Source organism: Argopecten irradians, chromosome 14 (assembly GCF_041381155.1).
Source record: "Argopecten irradians isolate NY chromosome 14, Ai_NY, whole genome shotgun sequence".
Taxonomy (NCBI): domain Eukaryota; kingdom Metazoa; phylum Mollusca; class Bivalvia; order Pectinida; family Pectinidae; genus Argopecten; species Argopecten irradians.
This window is the reverse complement of record NC_091147.1, coordinates 11,606,054-11,625,872: the sequence shown is the minus strand read 5'-3', so window position 1 is coordinate 11,625,872 and position 19,819 is coordinate 11,606,054. Positions and strand designations below refer to the sequence as shown.

At 34.7% G+C, this 19,819-nt stretch overlaps 1 protein-coding gene across 5 annotated transcripts in view; it reads right to left on the bottom strand.

Annotated features, from left to right (window-relative positions):
* Nucleotides 1-2,735: 2,735 nt before the first annotated feature.
* Nucleotides 2,736-19,819, bottom strand: part of LOC138307225 (kelch-like protein 26) — a 55,935-nt gene continuing 38,851 nt past the window's right edge. For 4 of the 5 annotated variants that reach the window (XM_069247859.1, XM_069247857.1, XM_069247858.1 and 1 more), the window contains 2 exons: nucleotides 15,680-15,836; nucleotides 2,736-11,211 (listed from right to left, as the gene is read on the bottom strand). In XM_069247859.1, coding sequence (XP_069103960.1) covers nucleotides 9,586-11,211; nucleotides 15,680-15,836 — 1,783 coding nt within the window. In that variant the 3' untranslated portion in view covers nucleotides 2,736-9,585. Of the gene's footprint in view, nucleotides 11,212-15,595; nucleotides 15,605-15,679; nucleotides 15,837-19,819 lie in introns of those variants that run through there. The other variant, XM_069247862.1, reaches the window with a different exon arrangement.

Below are 19,819 nucleotides of genomic sequence, written 5' to 3'. Positions count from 1 at the left end.
GCACACCAGCGAAATATTCAGATATCCGTTAACGTACCTAAAACAACAGTATCGCATTGATTCACAAATTGCACTAATGATCAGTGAACCACAAATATATCCCTTAAAGGACAAATATTAACCCCACGAATTTAAAGCTCTATAAATACCTCACCGGATAATCATTATAAATATTCCTCTAAAATCAGTGAACACCAGGCTTTATTAAGATTTGGCAGTGTGATAAGCAAGATCGATTAATGTTAGAGTATGTGCAATTCTTCGGAATAGATCTCAACATATAATATTGACCGACTTCAGAAATCATGTTTGTGCAATTCTTCGGAATAGATCTCAACATATAATATTGACCGACTTCAGAAATCTAGATCTCAACATATAATATTGACCGACTTCAGAAATCATGTTTTTGAATAGCTAGAAAATTCATCTTCTGATCAATATGAGTTTTCTCATTATTTACATAATGTTTATTCTATCACCACACTTCGACGATTTCTATATCATCAACAAAACATGCATAGGATATATATGATAGTAAATGACGATACTGTCTGCTCAGTTTAACTTTTATGAGGTGCAGAATTTTGCTGGTTTACGGACAATATCTACCAGATATACAGCTTGGGATTTAAATAGTATCCGATGACGTCAGTACAGCAGGATGATCCGCCGCTAATTATCGCCATGGTACTTCCCGCGTTTATAAATCACCCTCTGATGTGTCGTTAAACAGACCTAATCAGCTGATTCTCATAAGTGCGTTTGCATCGTAAATTGTACGTTTAATATTAAAATTGAGGGTCGAATAAAATAACGATATGGTTTTCCTTAGTGGTGTATATAGCTGGTACACGTACTACTGCCGTTTGTTTAATCAGATTGAGGCCAATTTTAATTTGCAAATGACATTTTTTTGTTCAACATCGCGAAAGAAGCGATTAATATACACATGTACGGAAAATACCACTAGATTTAACAGTGAATATTGCATTATTTTTTTCTTCATTCGCTTCCAGTCAGAAATAATCTCGGGTTTTAGATATCTAGATACGTTTATGAGTTCTACATTTTACAACAATAACGTACAAATTACGGTAACAAGCTAACAATATATGCTATAGTCAATACATAATACAATGTAGTTGCAAAGTGTGATAATGACTAAACAGTCTACCGTTAATTAACAAATGGAGCTACTCTTTGTAAAATAAACGAATGGATATCCTGAGTTCAAGTTCTAATTAGTCTGGAAATTCTCTACATTGTCTGACTGCATAAACGTATAAAAATAACATGAACAAAATTGAGCAGGCCCAGTTTCAGAACACTTATCATTTTTTTGTATAAACTCCCGAACTACATTTTCTTACTCGGAGATGAGAAACTATTTACGTTCATCGACGAAAACTTGTTACATTGTAGTAGTAAAATATTAGCATTCTTAATACTAACTAAGAATTAACATGTACAAAGTTATATATATGAATAATGCATTTGTACGGGCTATCCAAATATCAATATTTAACGGAAAAACATAGATCTCAAATCAGAGTTTGTAGTCTCGTATACTTATAATTTCAAATTCACTTGATAAACAAACGCAACATATCCACATTCCGGGTAAATCATGGAATATTCAGACGATTTTAAAGAGTAGATATGAATGATAAGGAAGAAAACTCATTATTTCGATGCTGTATCCCGCCACATAGTAACTCATATAGGCTATAGACTAAAACTAGAGTCACTAGCTTCTCAACAGGCCACGTGTGGATTGAGGTATTTTTTTCAAAATTGTTGCCTACCAGTAACTGTTAAAAATAAATATTTCACATGAAAAACATGTTTCAACAATAATAAAACATCGGACAGTCTATCAAATCTTTGATATAGACGCGCTTGTAGTTTAGGATGAATGCTTGTGCGGAAACAAGTCAAGTGCGGTTTCTTGTGAAATATGTTTTAAAGCACGAACTACAAATAGAAAGCATGTCACATTATGTGTCAGTATTATCTGTTAATTAAATCTAATTTATCGTTACTATTTGTCGATAAATACATGATATATACTTAAAACAAAACATGTAAAATTGTTTTTTACCAATAAATACAGCATCAATGTAAAACAAATCATTTCAGACTAGAGTGGTTCACATTCTTGTAGAAACGATCTAAAATGCTTGATGGGCTAAATTTAGACTTCCAATGTTTTTCACATTTCAATGCTTTCAAAAAATGATGGAGTTGGAAATACTAGCATACGGTAATTGAAATGGTCCAAATTACATAACAAAAATATGTTAAATGAATGTTAAACTACAAGAGAAAGCAATTATTGCAGATATTTAGTGTACTATAATTCGACGTTCGGAAGAATAAAAGGATTCTAATTTAAGTTATTACGCCTTCCATCAGTGTGAAATGTTAATAATTCCAAAAGCGTGGATTTTCCTATTACTCTGTAAATATGGTATGTTTCAATTACTGACAAAATATTTCGTCAGATATGTTTCTCTTACTGCGCAATCTATTTCATAAATGCAATCTAAATGAAACTTTTTTATCTGTATAACTATTGTTTTCTTCTTTTTAATTCAAACAGTGATATATCAGCATGCTTAGCCTTCTAATCTAATCAAAAGCAGAAACTGCAAGCATATAGTAAAGAATGTGTTCTTAACCTTTACATATGCAAATGAAGCAAATAAAAGCAAAATAAAGCAACAAAAGCAAACGATATCCATATGTTTATTATCACCACATTTGTAATAAGCAAAAGAAAAGAAAACATGCGATATAGGTAAACGGAAGATGTATGTATAATTGCTGGTGTAGTGCGACTAGTAACAGCATTATATAAAGTGTGCCGACATTAAATCAAAAACAGGAAAGAAAATTAAGGTAAACTAAGACAAATGGAAGCTGTGCTAGATAACATATTTCCCCTGAACAAAATGACTTGTTTTACCAATACATGTAGTAAATATAATAATAACAAGTACTTTGGATCTTCTGCATCCCGCAAAGATTCGTGGAAATAGACTTCATGAGCCCCATGAGGCAGACTACAGAATGTATATGACAATTTGGAGCTAACCCAAAACATGAGCTGTACGTTGCCTAATTCTATTCCGTTTTTGCATAAAACGAAGTTATCTCCCTTGCAGGTAGGTACATTATATCACATTGGTGTTATTACTCTGTGAACAAAAATCATATCGTTTTCTCTGAAAAATATGACATTAGAAACATTAAAGTATAACGCAATGGTCAGTTCCTACCTACCAACAAGGACAGATGACTCTGCAATATGCAAATATAGAATACATCTAATCAAATACTCATTATGGGTATATCGAAAGCACAATTAAACTTATAAAAAATGCTTTCAGATAAGTAGTTTTAAGTACGGGCGAAATATAGCAAATGACAATCATTATTATGGGAAAATACACGCACCTATATCCGAACAACTTATGCATTAATTTGAAATAACGTAAGATATAATACGGGTTACTATAAGTTTATAGATAGAGCTACATCTAATATAAATAAACCGGCCACTTATGAAGCAGGATTCATTATAATGAAATACTTGACCAAGAGTACTATGACAAGAATAACCACACGAAAGACAACATCAGAGAAAGATGAGAATATTCTGAGGTAGATAATTTTCATGTTTCAGACGTACATTGTTAGCCTGAATGATGTTCATGCAAGCAAGCGTGCAAATGATTTATGGAAATCAGTATAAAATGTCTATGGCACATGAGTGCCCTCAATGGAGTACTTAATAGTGTTACACAGTATATAGCTCTGATGAATACTGATAGAAATATTGAAGTTATCATCTATGACATGTTTATTCATAAAATAAAATGAAACACATCACTTTCGGTTTCTTTATCTTTCCCTTCCTTTATACTTTTTGCGAAGAAAGGATATTTTATGGCATTTAAAGGAACTCTTTTGTACGTTTTCTGTATATTGAATCAATATTACCGCTAAGTCTACCATATGTGGATTGCACATTGGATATTAAAATCACCTACAGTTGTACATTTTAATGAAATACTACATCACACCAAAGTATGACTTAATTAACATTGATGAAATATGAAGATAAGCAATGTGCGATACATGTTTTGTGCGAAATATTTTTTATCTAAGCAGATACATATGTTACAACATTTCCATTCTAATGCCGTACAGTAAAGAAGAAAGAACAATAGTTTGAAAATCTAATCATTCAGCTACGTATATCTACCTCACAATATGCACTAACGAACAATGAAAGATGGTTGAATCGGACTTAAAAGATAAACAAAAAGAATGAAATGGTTTGATATTTTAAAAACTAGAACAAACATTTTTGCATCTGATATTGAATGTTTCACTCTATCAGGATTTCTAATAATGTTTTACAATTACACCAACTATATAGTACTATATATATTCGCGATGAACATTGACATGGTCGTCAAAATCGATATGTGAAATGTATTCTTTCAGTTAGACTGCTATATTTTGAATTACTTTAAATTCAATTTCATCAATTACATTTGAAATCCGAAAATTTGAGCCGTGACAATAACAGATAAACATTTGTTACGGGCCCCACAAAAACTAAGCCCACGATTCATTCTCACTAACTTGTGTATATCGATGTAGTACATTGCTACTCTATTTTTAATACGAGTAAACTACTTCAAAGTATTGGATTATCCCTAGAACAAGTATAAAAGCTATAATAGACTGTCAAGCTACTAAATGATGACCAGGTACTGGACCGACCACACATTACTACAGACATGTGTACTGCACTTTGTGAATGTGACGCCTACGGGTAATGGTTTATTTCAAACATTATAAAGACACTGTTTTTTTTTTAAATGGAATGAAAATAGATAATGAGGTATCTTTAGCTACCCTCTCTATGCTCGACCAACCCTCTCACTACCCACATCAACTACGTACACAAAGTATTTTGTAATTTAATTTTTTATAGGATATTTTTATGTATTTCAATTTTTATGTTATTACGTAAACCGAAATAGTTTCCATATTTATATTACATATAGAGTCTAGCATTACAAATGATTTGACACTGATTTTGAATATATCCTTTTCAGCATTACCCCAGAACAATTGGGAATGCCATCCTTAATATATAGTTCTGATATCAATCTGTTAATAAAACGTCTGCAATCTCAGTTAACAGGGAAATAAATAGTCTGTTAAATATTTAGAGTTATGTACCCTTATCCAAAGTTATGTACTCTTTATCATTTTTTTTTGTCCTCATGCAGAGGTTAACATCTTTGTGTGAGTAGGAATTAATTGTAATGTCATCACCGCGACAGACATATCAAAGTCATTAAAGTCAGTCCCCCTCAGAAATAAAATTATCTGATAAAAATTACATTAAGCACAAGAGAATTCCACGCAGTCGTAATGTCAGAATAAAATGGGATATCTGCCAAAGTGATGATAGATGCAGCTAATAACGAGTGTATAGCAAACATGAAATAACAAACATAACTGCCTCTAAATAAAGATCTAGATATCCAATATTTCAATAATTGACAATGTGGCTACGTACTAGTTCTCTGGTTCTTACATATGGTAAAATCTATCTCACACAACCAAGCAGAGAGTTGTATGTAAGTTTTTTTCTAAAACAAAACGTCTATCTTATATGGGTACCTAATTAAGTTGGTGTTAGAGTGAGAGGGCGGCATGAGGTACAATTGAAGGTCCAGACTGAAATGGTTTTGAGGTATATCGTTTACACGTTATAGAGCACTTTGATTCTCCACTGTTTGAATGTGTATTGTGTATACAATATGTGCATAATATTAGTCGTGACCATTCAAAACATCCATCTGCAAAGTAATGATGACAGTGAAATATTCAAAACTTTTATGAAATGAAACATTTTTTCAGATACGATGAAATTTAGTATTTCAATTAAAAAAGAAAGTCAGTACGTACAATGTCTGAATTTGTTCTATATAAAATGGCGGAGTGTAGAAATTGTTAAGGGATTCATAACCGTAATAATGTTTCAGTTCATGTGTTAAGGGTATAAAATCTTCATCAAAATCAGTTGAAAGTCATTAGAAATGAAGCCGTTTACATTTGGTCAAATGAACTTTGATAGATTGAACTTCTCACAACAAAATATTTAAACTCATCTAAAACGGATAGATTGTGATACAAAACATTTCTTAAACAAAATCAAAAATGTTCTTGACATCAACAAATTAGAATGTGAGACACCATGTATGTAGGTAGATACTGTCGGATTACCATGTGTCTATGGGCAGTATGTCAGACAGTAGATAACTTAGATCATTGTTATACCAACATTGGCAGTTATATTATACAATTATACATCATTATATAGTGTGTGATTGTACGACTGTGCATGAAATTATACATCATGTATAGCTTAAGAAAGAAAAAATAAACATAATTCTGTAACGATAAAGCATATGGATTTTTAACAGTTTGACATATACACATAACTACACAGCAAACTCACCAATGCTGCAATTATATAGAGAAAATCCTACATAACAATATGTTGTGAAGCTACAGAGAACGGTTTAATGTAACATAGTGAACATTGGAGTCATTCTATCTTACAATCTGGTTTAAACAAGATTTTTGTTCTCACTTCGTCACATAGAGGATCTGACAATATCCTATTACGGTTCACTTTCTGGTGACCTTTGTGCAACATATGTGTCAGTTCAAATGCATTTTTCTCCATCAGGATGTATCATACCATATGTAATATCGTCCCAGCATCAATATGGAATTGTTTTGTATAGGCGAAATGACTACCTACATGAAGATGACTTTGCAAGCTCTGTGAACTATTTCGACCTATGGAATTTAGCGTCGGTAAGATTTCGGAGGTAGTTATAGTGTATTTGATTGGCTTATCGAAAAGGTCACCAGAACAAAATGGAGTGAGAATTCGGATCTGTATTTTAATCAGATTGAATAGTGTAATGAAAACCGTTCAATGTTCTCAGGTATAGAACATACATATCACCATTGCATTAATGATGCTGTTCATAGTATACTAATAACAAATTGTCATAAATAGTATCTTACCAGTCAAACATTTGGGAATATAAAATTTATCATTTGATGTCTTAAGTTTTGCACAGACATCTCCAAATGTTTCAACTGGGCTAATGCATTTTGCAGGAATAATGGATCCAAAAATTAAAAACTACTAAACAAGAATTTGTAAAATTAATCATTAGATATCCTTTGAAGTTAACAGATAACATGAACATCAATATACCTTTAAGTGTTTTATACATATAGATTGTGGTTTTTTTTTAAATTTGTAACTTTAAACCCACCTTCATAAGTCAAGATATAAATAAATTGCTTGATCAGATTGTTCAGATATATAATATATACAATTTTATTTAACTATGACCAAAATATCATTTACAATTTCGTATTAAAAACTTTTACATGTATTTCAAATTATGAATTTTTCCTCTTTTTTTTAAATTTAGATAATGATGCCCATAGAGAATTTTTATAGCAAAAACTACAAGGGAAACATAAATTTGCCATACGATTATCATTTGGTTTTCTTGAAAAACAGCAGTATGGTAAGATATTGACATTGTTGAGAATGCAACTGTGATGCATTCTATACTATAGTAAACTTCGGTTATGTAAAATGTGAACAACAAGAAAGCTTCACATAACATTTAAATGTGTGGCACTTGATTCACATAACATGTGAATAGATACTTAACTTTCCATTAATACATTGTATAACATGAAAACACCGGTGACTGTTAATTGACATCAGGCTTGAATCTACAGTTAATTGACATCAGGCTTGAACCTACAGTTAACTGACATCAGGCTTGAACCAACAGTTTATTGATATCAGGCTTGAACCAACAGTTTATTGACATCAGGCTTGAACATACAGTCTACTGATATCAGGCTTAAACCTACAGTTTATTGACATCAGGCTTGAACCTACAGTTAATTACCATCAGGCTTGAACCTACAGATTATTGACATCAGGCTTGAACCTACAGTTCATTGACATCAGGCTTGAACCTACAGTTAACTGCTATCAGGCTTGAACCTACAGTTAATTACCATCAGGCTTGAACCAACAGTTCATTGACATCAGGCTTGAACCTACAGTTAACTGATATCAGGCTTGAACCTACAGTTAACTGCTATCAGGCTTGAACCTACAGTTAATTACCATCAGGCTTGAATCTAGCACATTGTAGATGAGAAACTCATTAACGAATGAACATGGTTTAGTTATTTGTCAGTTGATTATCAGGGTTTCCCTTATTTGCTGTAAGGTCTTGGAACTCCAAGCTCTAGTATAGAGACCCTAAACTAAAACGTCCATTTCATCAATATATGCTCCTGATTTTTCTAACTTCAGGTACATATATTGAAATATTACTTTTGGAATATGTGTAACATTAGAACAAAATTTTACTTTTGTTTTTGTTTTCCTTTTCTATGACTGCATGATTTTAGTAACAATAGTTTAAAAGGGAAACTCTGGTAAATACAGGAAACAATTATCTTTCCTTTAAATGTGTATAACTAGTAGTAACAGTAACGTGTGTGCAGGGTTGAATGAGTTATAGAAACTCTTTTAGGTAAAATTTCCCAGATAGTTTTTAAATCTTAAAGCTGGAGTGGGGCAGGATGTGACAGGACATGAGCTGGACATAAAGAAGACAATCTAGTCTAATTATTTTCCTTTTATTCTGTAGGGGACAGATTTGATTTGAGGAATTTACACAATTGATGTAGTTAATGTCGGAACACTCAAGCCTGATGAGGGATCACACAGTACATAATCAGTATGAAATTGCATCACAATTGACTTACCAACCTCCATGTTGATTTCTTAATTAGAAATAAATTAATACATTTGTTTACATTTGTATATATATATATATATATATATCACATAATGTAATATAATAGGGAGGAAACAAAGATAAACCATTAACATGTATACATCTGATAACAGTGAACATCTACAATGAACAATATAACAATATCTGTACATTTTCCCTGTAGCAAACCTGCATGGCACATATCTCAGCACTATTTCAACCCAGGATAACAACAGTTACCTCCCCTTCTTTGTTTCCTTTGTAATTCATAACAATAACTAGAATTAACAGTAAATTGATGATACTCAATTGTTTTTATATAAGGAAATTTTGGAAATTTTGTCATCCCAGAGTCAACAAACATGGATGGACAGGACCGACTTTCTATGAAAAAATTAGGAAGAAATTATTGGATTTTATTAGCATATAATCCAAATATATTTTTATACTTTACCTAGAAAAAGAACATTTACCATTTTGAAAAATATTTCCAAATATTAGTCTTGGGTTTTTCCCCCCAGCATTTTTGAATGCCTTATCCTTTCAAAAGCTTGCAAACTCAGACGTAATTCAAAGTTATAAAACGGACATGAATTGAAATTAATATGAAGAATCTTAATTTGTAACAATTCCTGAACAACATGAATGACCTCTACTTGTCCTTCAGGAAAGTTTTACAGACCTTTTCATTATCATAATTCACATGTAATACAGTACAGATAGCAGACGTGAGGTTCATACGCTGGGGGGCTTTAGCATGCTTCATCCAGTCGTCCACTTCGGGGTCGTAGATCCAGATCTCATCCTCAGTAGCGTTGTGATGTTCATGTCCCAACGACAAAATCTGTCCTTCAAATGTCATATAGTGTCCAACAGAACGTCCACTGAGCGTGGACGATAACATTGTCCACTGATTGGTGGAGAAGTTGAAGCACTCGATTGGTATCTGTCCATGAAGTGGAGCACCCTGTCTTGGGATGCCACCCACCACATAAATCTTCTGCTGAAATGACACCATGTCGTGAAGGCGACGGGCATAAAACATGCCTGGCAGTGATTCGTAGTGCCGCGTGGATGGGTGGTAGCACATAAAAGTGTTGGTCGCCTGTCGGTCCTGACTGGACACGCCGCCCGAGAGGTAGATGCGATCACCTTCCACGGTGGAGGCTAGCGAATGGAGGGGTGTAGGAAGTGGAGGTAGATCACCCCAAATGTTTGTGGTAACATTGTAAAACTCCACAGAGTCCAAGATTGCAAACTGCTCCGTTGAACCACCAAATACATACAGACAGCATTTGTGGGCCACAAGAGCAAAATCCATCCGTAATCGTCTCATAGGACGTAGTTCCTGACTAACCAGGTGACGGGGATCAAAGCGTACCAGTGAGCTCATCAAGGTTCCACCTCCAAAGTCAACCACACGACAAATGTAACCGAAATTGTCAACAACTACAAGTCTACAATCCCTACTTCCATTAACATCTGAGAAAAGACGGTAAAAAAGCCCTGAGATATGATTGTGTGCAGTTATTTGAAATGGCATATAGGATGACCCATGGTGAACTAATACTAGAGAAGGGATTTCACTTCGAATTGTGGAGATTTCTTCAATATTTGGATGTCCTTCTTTGCAGTCAATGTGGTACTTGAACCCTCGCGCCACATACTGGATAGCCCCCGGACACCGTTTAATGATCTCGTTCTCCTGGACAGAGGCTAGCTCTGCCTCAGTCATCAGAGGAAACCTGACATGACTCAGCACATCGGGTCCATCATTCTGAAATCGACCGGGACTGTACCGAAACCACTTCTCCAGGCACTGAAACAGTTTGTACTCTGAGGACGTCCTGAGTGCATTTTGTGAGAGGTACTTTGTAAGTGAAGAGGCATCAAGTTTTAGAAATATCTGCGTCTGACTGAACTCGTAGAAACTGTTCAGGATCATATTGTCCCAGTGGTACTGGACCTTTTCCAGTGAGTAGGTGTCTGCTATGGTTAGAAATTCATCAGCATTTTCGAAGGTCATGAGTGACTTTATGTATGTACTACAGAGCTCTATGGCCGAGGAGACCTGGAGATGACTGGCTGTGTTGATAATTTCAGTGAGGTTATCGTAATGGAGGGACATCTCTCCACTGTATATAAACTCCACGATCTGTTGTAGACCATCAGCTGTCACTCCCTTCAGATCTACCGAGTTCTGTTTGCTTTCGGCCATGACCCCTCCAAACATGACCTTGAAGTAGTCACTGGTGGCCGCCAGAAGGACCTTATGGACCTGTTCCAACAAAACATATCACAGTGATAAACATCATATTTAACAAATTATCTCTTTATACAATGTAACTGGAAGTAGCCAAGTAAACATATTTTGACTTATTACCTATTAGACCCATCCTGCTCCATTATCCTTCATTTCGAGAACATTAATCTTGAATACAATTACAAATGCAGATTGAAACTAATACCATCCTGACCAACCCATTTTAGACAAACAAATGACAGGTTGTTGTTGGAAATAGGACCAAATAGCCATATAATGAATAATGGTTGCCCCCCTTTCAATATGTATCTGAAGTGTAATTCTGTATATGTGTATATATACGAAATGTACATGTATAACATATACCGGTATTGTAAATATCTCTCCTAGTAGACATGGACAGGTAGACACAAGATACAAAAAACTTCACTTATCGTGGAATGTGTTAACAATGAACATTAGCTCCAAAGAGTTTGTATTTCCACATAGATATAATTTTGATATAAGAAACACCGTTAGTGTCTTCATATCAATACCTTTTTGACTGAGCAGTGGTTTTTATATTTAACAAGGACATAGTCATTCAGATCCCCCGCCAATGGAGATATCAAAGCTGAAGTAAGTTTGATTGTGGAGACTTATGTGTATGAAAAAAAAAACAGGAAAAAGGAAGTTGAGCTAAAGAAAGATGGAGTATAATTCAAGTAGAGCGGGGCTGCAATTGTTGAATCAGGTATACAGCCTTGACATTTATATTAGACTATATGCACAAAGATGGGTGGAGTTTTGCAAAGTAACATTTACCATTTACCAAGATATTTTCAGCAATGTTTCCATGGTAACGGAAAATATGCAAAAAATGAAAACCTAAAAATAGCAAAAGGTACTACTAGACTATAAAAAGAATGTGTCTATGAAGTTTCGTGGAAATATCTATGCTGGTTTTAGAGTTATGCTCCGGAAATGAACCTGCTACAAAAATATGATATTTTCAGCAATGTTTCTATGGTTACAGAAAAAAGCACAAAAAGTGAAAACCTAAAAATAGCAAAAGGCACTACTAGACCATAAGAACAATGTGTCTATGAAGTTTCGTGGAAATATCTCTTCTGGTTTTAGAGTTATGCTTCGGAAACGAACCTGGTACAAAAATATGATATATTCAGCAATGTTTCCATGGTTACGGAAAATATGCAAAAAATGAAAACCTAAAAATAGCAAAAGGCACTACTAGACCATAAGGCCAATGTGTGTATGAAGTTTCGTGGAAATATCTCTACTAGTTTTAGAGTTATGCTACGGAAACCATTCGTACGGACGGACGGAACCCATTTGTATATCCCCCGCCAACTTCGTTGGGCGGTGGATAATAATATCAGAGGCATATGCCTTTTGAATCAGGAAAATATTAAAAAAAAAAAAAAATTTATGTGATAAGAGATTTTTCCTTTAATTGGCAAAATATCCACATGAAATTTGGAAAAGGCAGGCAAATTTGTGTGTGGGAATGATCTTTATTCAGCCTCTAAATGTACCATACAGGTCAGCTGTCCTTTCCTTAAAACATCTATATATATATATCTAATTATATGACAGATAACGAAATAAACACAGTACCACAACCAAGGGGAAGCAGGGGAGATAATCTCATTGTATGAAAGATGTAGACTGGCTCTATACCTACAATGTACTTTTACATGGACACTGACCACATAAAAATCAATAGAGAGAAGATAGTAAAACCCATGCTGTCTACAACAATTCTACTGACTCTCTGTAGGCCATAGGTACCGAAAGGAGAGACTTGTGTTATCACTGCTCGAACTCGTTGTTATGAGCTTTAGATATTCTACACCTACATGTGTATCATTCTGATGTAATTAGTATAATTTTATAATAAAAAGACCCAATGGGCCTGTATACATGTCTGATGATCATGATGATTAATAAGGCCCGTGACGTGTCCATGACTGACCAGAGTGACTTTTAGTGAACGTCAATTTAATTCAATCGATCCCCATCAACTCATGAGATCAGCACACTACAATTCAGGTAACTTAAATCCTTCTAGATAAAGACTAGAAGTCATATAAAGGTTTAAACTTAAATGACCTTATGATCTTGCATGGAGGTCAATGTCATGTAAAAAACTCATGTTAAACTTCATCCCAGCATGCCACATGCAAACTTAGTAGCCATTCACCTCAGAATATCCCAAGCCAAATATCAGGCTTCTTGGATATTGACAGGAAATCATTCATAGTTGTAGCTTTTTCCATTCCTGTGACCTCGCATGAAGGTCAAGGTCTTCATTTAAATAAACTTTTTCATCCCAACATATAACAGGCATAATATCATCTATGGTGTTCATGTCTTTGAGTAGAAGTAGAAGAAGATGAACAGACAACCGTAACCTTTGAACAAGTAAGCTAATAACCGAATATCAATTAAAACATCTTCTCCATTGTTATGGATACAGTACTTTTAATGGCTTTATTATCTAATTTTATATGCTATCACAAGCTGGATGGATTGAATGCATTGCCTAAGAAATGGAAACAGAAAATATATTTTCTTATACCATTAAAATAAACTTTACTTATTTTACATTCATTGCAAAACAAGTTATAAAAACTTATGCAAATCACTCTCGATGGTCCTGATGTAAGCAAATGAGGGGTCTTACTGTGGGAGGAAACCAGAGTACCCATTTATCAGACAGGTGACCCCTGACCTTTTCATGTTCATGCTGGGGATGGAACCCCGGCCATCTAAGTGAAAGGGGAGTGGCTTAACCACTTCACCACCCGATCACATTCTGATATCTAATATCTTATATCTAATATCATAATACGGATGTATTTGTACATGGGTTCGGATTAACAGCCAGATTTATAGGAACACACTCAGTTGAGGATGTGAAGGAAAGCCAGAATACCTGGAGGAAAACACATTTACTTACATCAATGTCCATCCCTGTCCGCCATCACATATTTACTTACATCAAAAGTCCATCACTGTCCGCCATCACGTATTTACTTACAGCAAAAGTCCATCACTGTCCGCCATCATATATTTACTTACATCAAAAGTCCATCACTGTCCGCCATCACGTATTTACTTACATCAAAAGTCCATCACTGTCCGCCATCACGTATTTACTTCCATCAAATGTCTATCCCAGTCCGCCGTCACATATTTATTTACATCAAAAGTCCATCACTGTCCGCCATCATATATTTAATTACATCAAATGTCTGTCCCTGTCCGCCCATCACATATTTACTTACATCAAATGTCCATCTCTTTCCCCTCATCACATATCCTTTCGACGGCCGGCAGGATTCGAACTTGACTCATTTGATAGTAGGTTATAACAAATGCCATCTATGAAAGCAGTTTGCATCTAGATTTCGGTTTGATGCCATTTTCACGATGATAACAAACAGTACATACTACAAACAAGCAAAAACAGTCACCGGAAGTCTCCTAAAGGTCACCACGCACAGGTCATGGGAGGCAGAAACCTGCGCGTGTGATTTTTTTTTATTTTTTTTAAATTGGTGCTATTTTCCCCTTCCTTTTCCCTTTCTCTCTATTTTCTCTTACTTTAATATCTCTTCTATCGTTTAAGACCATCTGCATGTCTGTATCTTGATAATTAAGCTCACAACGACAGGTTTCCGGGCACACACTAAAATCCAGATTTCAGACCTCAATTTTTTACTTATTTGGGCATGTTCAAAGGTGATTTGTGACGTCAATAATGCAATGACCGAATCGATATTGACATGCTATATAGGATTGAACATCTCCTTTTCAAAAAACTAGTATTTAGTTTTTAACGGTCTCAGTGGGGCTCCAGAAGGGTGCATGAAATGGGGCAAATGAATAATTACGCATAAATACGTTACGACCGTCCAAAGGATATAAACTTACATCAAATGTCTGACCCTGTCTGCCCATCACATATTTATTTACATCAAATGTCTGTCCCTTTTCACCCATCACATATTTACTTACATCAAAGGTCCGTATCTGCCACCCATCATATATTTACTTACATCAAATGTCTGTCACTGTCTGCCCATCATATATTTATTAACATCAAATGTCTGTCCCTATCCACCCATCACATATTTACTTACATCAAAGGTCCGTATCTGCCACCCATCATATATTTACTTATATCAAATGTCTGTCCCTGTTCACCCATCATATATTTACTTATATCAAATGTCTGTCCCTGTTCACCCATCACATATTTACTTTCATCAAATATCCATCCCTTTCTGCCCATCACATATTTACTTACATTAAATGTCCTTCCATGTCCGTGAATGACATATTTACTTACATTAAATGTCTGTCCCTGTCCACACATCACATATTTACTTACATCAAATGTCCGTCCCTGTCTGCGAATCACATATTTACTTACATCAAATGTCCGTCCCTGTCTGCGAATCACATATTTACTTACATCAAATGTCCGTCCCTCGGCTGACACTTTGAAGTCACACAACTCATTGTTGGTGCGGAGATTTTTCATCTGTGTCACCACGGAGTCTCCATATCCCTCAGCCTGCACACGCTGGTGCTCTGCCGTCATATTGGTAACATTATTGACATGGCTTGATCTGTAAAGGAGAAATCAACTCTAAATATATTTCATCACTATTGTGTATGAGTGTGTGTTTTTACATCCTTTATATTTTATGATGAAACATTACACAAGTAGCAAAATTGAAAGAAGAAAACACCTTTCTTGATAACTTGAGAATTTTTGTCTTCAGTGTTTAAATGAGGTATATTGGTCACTCTTAACCCATAAGTAGTGAAGTAGCTGGCAACAACTGAGTCCTTTTTCTCATATGACCTAACATTAACAGTCCTTACAAGTTATAAATGAACTACATGTAAGAGGTTATGTGATCACTTGAAGGGAGACAACTCTAACTAATTTTCAAAGATAGAAGTGGATTAAGGGAAAATCTTATGATACAGAGTTTTCCTTAAAATCTGTATTAATTTGAAGAATTTTAAGTTAAAGAATTCTTTAAAGTTACGATATGTTCATTAAACTGGCTCCACGTAGTATACCAAGCTTTCTGAATTTATACCAGTGACTGAAATATTTCTATAGCCTATTAATCATAATGTAGGAGGAACGGATATGAGACGAACTGGCTGAACAAAAAAGGTGGACATGGATAAGATAAGTTTATGAATCAACATTGTTCAGGTTTTTATATTTGGTTGATAGTAGCATTCCCAGCTAAATCCTATCAACCAACAATTCTAAAAAGCCAAACACAAGTTACCCAGAGGTGGAGGACTGTTATAGTCTGGTAGTTAATATTATATATTATATTTATATTTTTTATATATTGTCCTTCCCCAATGATGTTTCACACCAAATATGGATGGAATCAATCCAAGGATGAAGGAGGAGTAGGATTTTAAAGCTTAAAACAAGAAAATTTGCCCTTTTGGGGCCCCACCCCTTAGCCCCTAGAGGTCGGACCAGGCTCATTTATAAAATATATGATTGTCCTTCCCCGATGATGTTTCACACCAAATATGGATGTAATCCACTCAAGGGTTAAGGAGGAATAGGCTTTTGTATAAATAGTCTTACGCATGACATACGACGCACGACGGACGGCGATGGACAAAACATGATGACAATAGGTCATCCTGACCTTTGGTCAAATGACCTAAAAATACATATGCCTTTTAAAGATGCTCTATCTTCGACACAGCAAAACTAGCATTCATCATTAGAACAATAATTGGTGTTTAATCTTGTATGTATAGTCTAATTAACACAAAAACTAATATACCGGTAAGATAATTTATTTCGCCTTTGGTGCATGTGCAATCAGTACTTCATTCCATATAGGATATAGTGCCACGGATTTTCGACATGCAATTAATCATTTTTTATATTTTCAACTTGAAGTAAAATTAGAAGCTCAAACTTTTCAATGTTGGTAATAGTGTAAAGAAAGTAACTTTTGTAACTGAAGAAAAATATGAAATCGTCTGCTCCTGTTTTTGATAGTGAAAAAATATCGATTGTCAGCGGTGGAGCATCTTTAAACTTTGAGACACATTATTATGTTGCAATTCAAATGTAAAAGATTTGCTAGTTCATGTAATATTGAATACAAGGCTCATTTTAGACCCATCACACAGTTGTATGAGGCGAGTGGGCACTTATAAGGGAAGGAGCACTTATTACAGCAAATATGGTATACATTTTTCTTCTTCTTTTTCATTCTTTTAGTATTTTTATAATCAATAATTCATAAGTCCTAATAAAGAGAATTATGAATGTACATGAACAATGTAAGTATAGAAATTACATGATAAATACAGCCTTCAGGAAAATCTTTACCACAAAAGTACATCTGCTCCTCAATGTTCTAGAGTTCACACAGATTTATTATAGAAATGTTCATCAAACTTTTAATGCAGATTATAATACAGTTGACATTTCCATTGCAACAAAACTATCCTTATATGCAGACACAGATGTAACTTTATAATATGAAATTAAGTTCTATGCCTGCAGATTGATATTTAGACTTGCCACAAGTCTATGGAATATTAAAACTCGGTACTGAAATCTGGCTGATAATGTTCGTCTCAATCTAGCAAAGAATTTATGTTCTGGTGGCCTGTCTATGCTACTTTTTTAGCATGGTTTTTTTTTTCTTTTCATTATTGAAGCAATGGTTTAAAACGATGAAGAAACATGAAAATAAAGAAAGTAAAAACTTGTGATCTTCTTATTTAATAACTCATTCACCTCTGAAAATTCACAATGAACTATTCCAGCATTTGAATAGGGAAAAATGTGTCTTCAGGGGTAAATAAGTAATAATCACAGTGTTCAACTGTTAAGAAATGGTCTTTCAACAAGAGGCCCAAGGGCCTTAACGTTCATCTGATATAGGAAATTAACTAGATATAGTGTCATGGTAGCCATCTTCGATTTGGGATCAACCAGAGATGTAACAACACATTGTAGGGACCATGTCGGATCATTTCATGCAAGTTTCAGCCAAATTGGATCGGTAGAACTTGAGAAGAAGTTCAAAATGTTTTCTCAAGATAGCGGCTGCGGGGGCCATCTTGGATTTCCGATTGACCCGAAAATACCAACACTTTGTCAGGATCATCTCAGGATAATTTCATTCAAGTTTCAGCCAAATCGCACTGGTAGAACTTGAGAAGAAGTTCAAAATATGTTTTCAATATGGCGGCTGAGGCGGCCATCTTTTATTTCGGATTGACCCGAAAAATAAAAGCACTTTGTCCGGATCATGTCAGGATCGTTTCATGCAAGTTTTAGCCAAATTACACTGGTAGAACTTGAGAAGGAGTTCAAAATGTGTTTACAAGATGGCAGCTATGCCATCTTGGATTTCAAATCACCCGAAAAATAACAACACTATGACTGGACCATGTCAGGATTGTTTCATGCAAGTTTCAGCCAAATCGCAATGGTATAACTTGAGAAGAAGTTCAAAATGTGTTCTCAAGATGGCGGCTGTGGCAGCCATCTTGGATTTCAGAACGAATGGAAAAATAACAACACCTTGTCTGGACCATGTCAAGATCATTTCATGCAAGTTTCAGCCATATCGCACCCGTAAAACTTGAGAAGTTCAAATTGTATTTTCAAAATGGCTGCTGTGGCGGCCATCTTGGATTTCGGATCGACCCAAATAATAACAACACTTTGTCTGGACCATGTCAAGATCATTTCATGCAAGTTTCAGCCAAATCACGCCAGTAGAACTTGAGAAGAAGTTCAAAATGTGTTTTCAAGATGGCGGCTGTGGCGGACATCTTGGATTTCGGTTCGACCCGAAAAATAACAACACTTTGTTGGGATCATGTCAGGATCATTTCAGCTAAATCGTGCTGGTAGAACTTGAGAAGAAGTTCAAAATGTGAAAAGTTAACGCACGGCGGATGGCGGAGGACGACGGACGAAACATGACGACTATAGATCATCCTGACCCTTCGAGTCAGATGACCTAATAAAACTACTACAAATTAACATAAAAAGATATGTAGATTGATATGCTGAGAATTTTTTTAATATTCCAAATAATGAAAATGCAAAGAAGTTGATAATGACTACAAACTTCGAAAACCATTTTTTTCTTTTTTCTGTTTAAAAACAGCTGTACCTTAACACCACCTGTTCTACAGCAGCAATTTAAAAGTCTAAAAGAGATCATGTAAGATAACTCAAGTACATTATAATTAGTGTTGGAACATTTTAGATTTTACTTGATAAATATGATTAATCTAAATACTGAAGACTGCCAATTATGATTTAAGGTAATACTTGGTTATTAAGTGGGACAGAAATGATATTTTCCTTAAACTGCTTTGAATCTTTATTATATATGTAATATTTATGCCAAAACCACATTGAAAAATGTTTTCCACTATACAGTAAAAATTCAAGATTTACTTTGTCATACTGCTGGTTCATCTGTCTAAACTTCTTCTAGTGAATTAAAACAGAGGAAGTGGTAACCGATTATAAAGTCGATCATTAATTAGTACGTTGTCCTCAACTTTTAAATCATCAATT